This window comes from Dipteris shenzhenensis, chromosome 4, assembly GCF_047967505.1.
Source record: "Dipteris shenzhenensis isolate YYH24624 ecotype China chromosome 4, Dip_SZ_1.0, whole genome shotgun sequence".
NCBI lineage: Eukaryota > Viridiplantae > Streptophyta > Polypodiopsida > Gleicheniales > Dipteridaceae > Dipteris > Dipteris shenzhenensis.
The window spans coordinates 14102396-14108928 of NC_141599.1; the positions used below are offsets into that span (position 1 = coordinate 14102396).

Genomic DNA, 6533 nt, shown 5'->3' on the forward strand with positions numbered 1-6533 from the left:
TTTAAAAGAAGCTTTTATACCAAGAGAACACACCATACTATCCTCCCTTGGATGAGAATGAAGATGGTAACATCCCAAGTGATGTTGTACTCAAGCATAGGGAGAAGGAAAGGATCAGCAGAGGCCATAATCTCAGCAAGCTGGTCTGTGCCAAAGACAAGAGCGATACATTGTTGAAAGAAGATCTTGCGACTCAACATGACATGAACTGATATATATCGAGGAGTTTGAAGGGGCTGATTGGGTCAGATGGATAGGTTTCAAGGAAACATTGCACCTCCTTCATGGATACTTTTACACTTAGCTCAAAACATTCTCCAAATTGCCATAAGACATAGAGACCCATAACTTTCAGCAAAAACATGACATAAAATATTCAATCACAGATTGAGATGTGCCTTGAAATGGGATTCGCTCTGACATAAGTTTTGTAAGAAACAGAGAAGTGGTCAGAAAGATATGGGCAATTTACAGGACGGGGGTAAAAACTATCTAAAAAAGAAATAGACACACACAGAGAGTCATAGTTGGTTTAACATCTAATACAATAACTGAAGACATAGGATGATGCTACTTAAAGAGAGCTTTGCGCTGATATAAGTTTCATCCAAATTAGACCACCAAGCGAAAAGTTATGAGTAAAATACTAACAGGGGGTCAAACTGTCATGAAAAACACCTACTCCTTCTACTGGTGCCGACTTGGGAGAATACTACCTTCATGCTTAGACTTCATCAACAATCCAAGTTCCATAGAGGTCGCCTAAGAGGGAAGGAAGAGCCCTCTTTGTGGTTTGGGAAATAGATAAACCATGTATGCGCAATGAGTGGCCGAATAGATAACACTTCTGAGCACTTTGGAAGAGAAAGCAATGGAAAAAAGAGAAGAGACACTCAAGAGAGAGAACTTGAAGTGACCTTCATTACCAATAGGGTGAGACTCCACTCTAATGCAACTCAAAATACTATAAACACAAGGGAGAAGAAGAGGTTTCATACGTACAAGAGGGAGTGGAAGCTCTAGGACTACTCATAGAGAGAGAATAAATTAGAGAGAGATGGACTCAAGAGTCTACATAAGAGAATATCTACAAGAGGGAGAGAAGGCTCATGGAAGAGACCTGAGGAGACTAAAGCTACAGCAACATGAGGCCTAATGGTGAAAGAGATGATGAACGAGGGAGAGGAGGGCTCCTTTTATAGAGATTTTGTCACCCTCCTTCACCCATTTACAATTGCTGCTTGTAGATTCTTTTCCCCATCAATCACATAAGCCCGTATGTCACCATCCATGTTCTTTTTGGCAACTCTTGCCATGTGTCCCATCAAAAGATGCTCAAGACTCTTAAAATATGGAGAAAGTCAAGAGTCTCCCTACATGGGACCCTCTCTTTTCCTTATGTCCACATCCTCCTTATTCCACATGGGAATTCTAGAAGGATTCCTCTTGACTCCACACTTCTCCACATGTGTCCCATCAAAAGATGCTCAAGACTCTTAAAATATGGAGAAAGTCAAGAGTCTCCCTACATGGGACCCTCTCTTTTCCCTATGTCCACATCCTCCTTATTCCACATGGGAATTCTAGAAGGATTCCTCTTGACTCCACACTTCTCCACATGCCTTCCACATGCTTGGCATGTGGCCTCTCTTATATTATTGGAACACATGGACATGAGCCCACCTCTTTATATGACTCACTCTTCCTATTTTCTAAAAACCCCATAATATCCCATATATAAATAACTCTCACCCCATATCAAGGTATTTATAATCCATACCTATGGTATTTACAATGATCCATTCCACTCATCCTGTCAATTCCATACAATAGAAAATAGAAATAAGTGAGAGTCGCTAGGCTATCACTTGATACTTAAACTCTTATCAAACATAGAAGAAAACAATACCAATGCCAAATAAAAAATATCAATTTTTGGCATCACAGCACCATGGCCATATCGTCTGAAAATCAATCTAGGATATGAGCTCCATGGTCATTTGTTTGAAATTTCTATATTGTCCTTAAGTACATGCATATATAAAATGCAAAAATTTTCTACCCATTTCCCTTGTTCATGCAAAAAATATAAAATGGTATAATTACTAGAATAGATTCTGTAGCACTGAGCATTTGTTTGGAGAAATTGCACATGTGCTAGTAGCACCAATGCCGGAATGTGAGCATTTATTTGAACAACTGGCACATTCAATCATAGACACTGGATACGCCATTGTTTGTATACGTGCCATAATAAATTTTGCATCATGCGACCAAGTATTTGGGCAATGTGGTGCACCTGTGCCTCTGAGCCTGAGCCTCACACGCATTGGGATGAGTGTTCATAAAAACATTTTTCTTAACAAATCACAAAACTCGAGGTGTCAAATTTTTAAGGTTTTTCATGAGAGTTGGTAAATTTTTAAGCTAAAATATAACTAGATTGCCTAAAATGTTGTAGAATTGAGAAAATGTATGTTGGAAGTTCATTGTATATAGTTTGGAGGATTTGTGTGAAGGAGTGCATCCCAATGAGAAGTTTCCTACACACACGAGAAGTTCCCCCTTCAGAGCTCTCTTCCTCTTTCACACACACGCCCCCTATCATCTTGCATATTTTTTAACTAAAGTATAATTAAATTGCTTAGAATGTTAAAGAATTGAGAAAATGTTTTTTTTTTAATAAGGTGGAAATGTAAATGTTGGAAATGAGTGTTGAGACAGCTCAACCCCCCCAAAATCATCCTATCTCTCTCACTCTCTCTCTCTCACACACACACCCCCCCCCCCCCCATCATCCTATCTCTGTGTGTCTCTCTCACACACACACACCCCATCATCCATGGCGGCTAGAGGTGGTGAATTGGAGGCCTCAATTTCCATTCCCAAGTCCAAGCCCCATGCAGTGGTGGTTCCATACCCTGCGCAAGGCCACCTAAACCCAGTGATGCAGCTCGCCAAACAACTAGCCTTGCGAGGCTTCGTTATCACCTTCGTCAACACATCCGAATTCCACTCTCGCATCCTGCAGTCCCATGCCTCTTCCGCCTATCTGCAGCCTCCAGATCCCCGTCTCGACATCCGTTTTGCTCAGATCTCCGATGGCTTGCCCGTAGACTTCGACCGATTCGGTGGTGGCAACCTCACCCCCCTCTCTCAGGCCTTTCAAACCATGGCCGCCCCTTTCGAACAACTCATCCTTCAGTTGCTCTCGGCTCACCCTCCTGTCACTTGCATCTTCTCCGACATGTTCGCCCTCTTCACTCAAGATGTTGCCAACAAATTCCACCTCCCTCGAGTTGCGATCTGGCTCCAGTCTGCAGCTAGCTACTCTGTCAGCTTGCACGTACCTCTGCTCATCCGCGAGGGGCACATGCCCGTTAAAGGTAGTCCGTTTTGCTTGCTCTTGCCTTGCATACATATGTGCTAAAGGCTAAGTGTTTTGTTTGCCGTCTCTACCGAAACTCTGATGATTCTTAATCTCGCGGTGCCCAGACAAATCTAAGACTCCTGCCGCAAAGAACTTGATCCGTTGCATTCCCGGACACCCTCCTCTTGCTCCATTCGAACTGCCATCTTTCTATCAAGTCGAAGACTTGTCAGATTTCATGGTGAAGTTCAAAGTGGAACCTTTCGCTCGAGTCAAGGAAGCCGCGTTCGTGCTGATTAACTCCTTCTATGAGTTGGAAAAAAACATGTTCGACGCTCTCCAGCAAGATCATCCAGTTCTTGCAGCGGGTCCCTTTCTACCCCCTGCATTCCTTGGGATCGAAGGCTCTGTGGATACCAGGACAGGCATGGGCTTATGGCCAGAGGACAACGAGTGCTTGCAATGGCTAGACAGGCAAGCCCCAAGCTCGGTTCTCTACGTCTCCTTCGGAAGCATAGTTACCATGTCTTCGAATCAATTCTTGGAGCTGGCTATGGGTCTGGAGGCAAGCCGGCGGAGTATACTATGGGTGATTCGCCCAGACTTCGTGAAGACCGCTGGAGCCAGTTTACCCACGAGCTTCATGGAGAGAAACAGGGAGACGCTCTATCTAGCGTCGTGGACACCGCAGGCGCTAGTACTGTCACATCCATCGGTGGGAGGGTTCCTTACGCATTGTGGGTGGAATTCAACGCTGGAAGGGGTGAGCATGGGGGTGCCGATGCTGGGGTGGCCACTGTTTTCGGAGCAATGGCTGAATAGGAAGTGGGTAGTGGAGGAGTGGAAGATTGGGATGAAGTTTGAGGAAGGGGAAGACGGGCTTGTGACGCGAGAGGAAGTGGAGAGGGTGGTGAGGGAAGTAATGGAAGGGCAAGAGAGTCAAGGAATGAAGGAGAGAGCTCTGAGGCTGAGAAACGCCAGTAGGCTCGCAGTCAAACCAGAGGGTTCTTCCTGCCAAAACCTTGATAGGGTTCTCCGTGGCCTTCTCACACCCCCTCACATAGCATTTCCTTAGAAGAAGCTATTTGCTCCCCTCGTGGTGGGTGCTCCATGGGCAACGCGCGGCCACCGGTTGCCAATCGCATAGGCCAGCGCCTCGAGGGACTTGTTTGGTTGTTGGCTTCGTACGTCACTCGTGCACCTGGGTGCATAAATCCATTGTGCATGGGAGTAGCTCCTTAGGACTCCTCACTCTCATCCACACATTGTAATCCCTTGTATATTAATTCATCTTCTTTTTCGTGCATGAAAATGGAATTTTTATTATGAAAGAAAAAATTTACTTAAGAAGATAGCTAGACCATGGCCTTCAAGGCCATCAAGGCGATGAGGAGCTCTACAAACGTATGATTGTAATAGCCTATTACATCTAGTAGTTCCTACTTGAATTCAAAATGAAAACGTGGTGTAGGTGTAAAAACACTAAAGCGTTATGACGTGTCCAAAATGCTTTGCATGTCTATGACCCGAGTGATGTTCCATAGTCAGAGTTGTGGATCAATTCATCTTTATGCACACTCTCATCCCCACAATCTCTCATCTCTTGTATATCAATTCATCTTTCAATTCCTTGTAGATTCCTAGACTTCTCAAACCCTTGAAATAGGGTTTTCTTGTGACTCATCATTTTAACCATTTGCTCTATCGACTATGCATTGCAAAAGGAAGCTTCGGTCCAAGATCATTTGATGAAACTACGTACTTGAAGGGAATCTAAAAGAAAAAGATGGCTTGTGTTCATAATTCAACGGGTTCCATATAATATCTACCTACATGAATCCATTTGCAAGTGATGCTAGTAAGAAATGGACTAAACCCTCGTTGATGTTTCTTTACAGTATATCAAATTTCAAAGATCCTCGATTTCATCATTGGATAAAGAAAATCTAAAAGGTTAGAAGCCTCAATATACAATCTAAGGGTTGCATGTGGACAATGTTACTGGACCATCCAATCGAATGGACTATTAATAGCTGATCTAACATGAACTTGATGAACAATCATAATCCTTGTAAGTATTTTTGCCATCTCACCAAGATCATTATACAACTATGCCACTTGCAAAGGTAGGGACTAAAATCAATATTACTACCTTCTAAGTATTTGCATAATAGGGAGAGGCACCAAGAGTACAATTTGTTTAAAAAAGATGCAAAGATTAGCCATTTTTTTGCTTGGGTTGGAAATTAGTCACTAGAATGAGTTCCCTTTTAGACACCTATTTTCATACTAGATACAAGCTTCGCATACCCAATAATCTATATAGCTAGCTATAAGCTTGCAATTGGTCACTGGTGAGTGTGAGGTGTTCCAACCAATTTTTAGTTCTCAATTAACTAGAAGCCAACAAACTCAAAGCACTTAAAGCTATAAGCATATGTATGTTATGAGAGTGCTAGAGGATTTGGATAGGGGCACCTTTTACTCTATCTACTAAGCATGCCTATCCATTGTACATGTGAGGTGGTTGTTGCACACTCTCTCTCACACTCAATTCGGCATTTGTACTTCCTACATCTTGCTTCTTTGGCTCTCTTGGTTGATTTCAAGGTAGTCTACATCCTCTATTTGATTAAATAGCAGGGCTACTAAAGTCCTCCATGCTTACCATGTGAACTCCACTTAGCACTACTTGTAGTTATTTTGGATCTTTTAGTCTACACTATTGCCTAGAATTCCCATTTGTGGCTTCTCTCCATTTGTTGTTTGTCACTTCTTGTTTCTATTGGCTAAGATTACTTAGCTTAAGGTGTAAAGAGAGTGGGAGAGAAGTAAGGAGTCTCACTTGCAGCATTCTCACATACACAATGGGGGAATACACACAAAGGTGGAGTCTGAAAACAATTTTCCTCTTCTTAGTTGTGAAAGCCAAAAGAACTCTCTTTTAGTACAAAAGGAATAGGTGAACCCTATATGTGGGTCTCAAACCAAACTCAGCTAACCTAGGTGGCATACTAACTGAGCCATTAACTAGAGTACATAAAGATAGCTATCATCCACCTATTATTCATGGGTGGTGTACCAATCGCATCTGCACCTAACAAGTCGGTGACATAAATGCACAACGGTCACCCTGGCATATCATGAGTGGAGCTCGATATCT

General features: G+C 42.8%; 1 protein-coding gene across 1 annotated transcript; it reads left to right on the plus strand.

Moving 5' to 3' along the window:
- Positions 1-2751: 2751 nt before the first annotated feature.
- On the plus strand, positions 2752-5639 carry LOC147902496 (UDP-glycosyltransferase 85A1-like). The gene is made up of 2 exons (XM_087373669.1): positions 2752-3386; positions 3496-5639. Exons 1-2 carry the CDS (start codon positions 2843-2845, stop codon positions 4443-4445), a joined length of 1494 nt encoding a protein of 497 aa, XP_087229795.1. The 5' UTR covers positions 2752-2842; the 3' UTR covers positions 4446-5639.
- The last annotated feature ends 894 nt before the right edge of the window (positions 5640-6533 follow it).

What these genes read in the sequence shown, in the direction of transcription:
- LOC147902496 (XM_087373669.1), top strand. Translation starts at nt 2,843, where the DNA reads ATGGCGGCTAGAGGTGGTGAATTGGAGGCCTCAATTTCCATTCCCAAG. An exon ending in GGGGCACATGCCCGTTAAAG is followed by an intron (nt 3,387 to 3,495) that starts GTAGTCCGTTTT and finishes CGCGGTGCCCAG; the next exon opens with ACAAATCTAAGACTCCTGCC.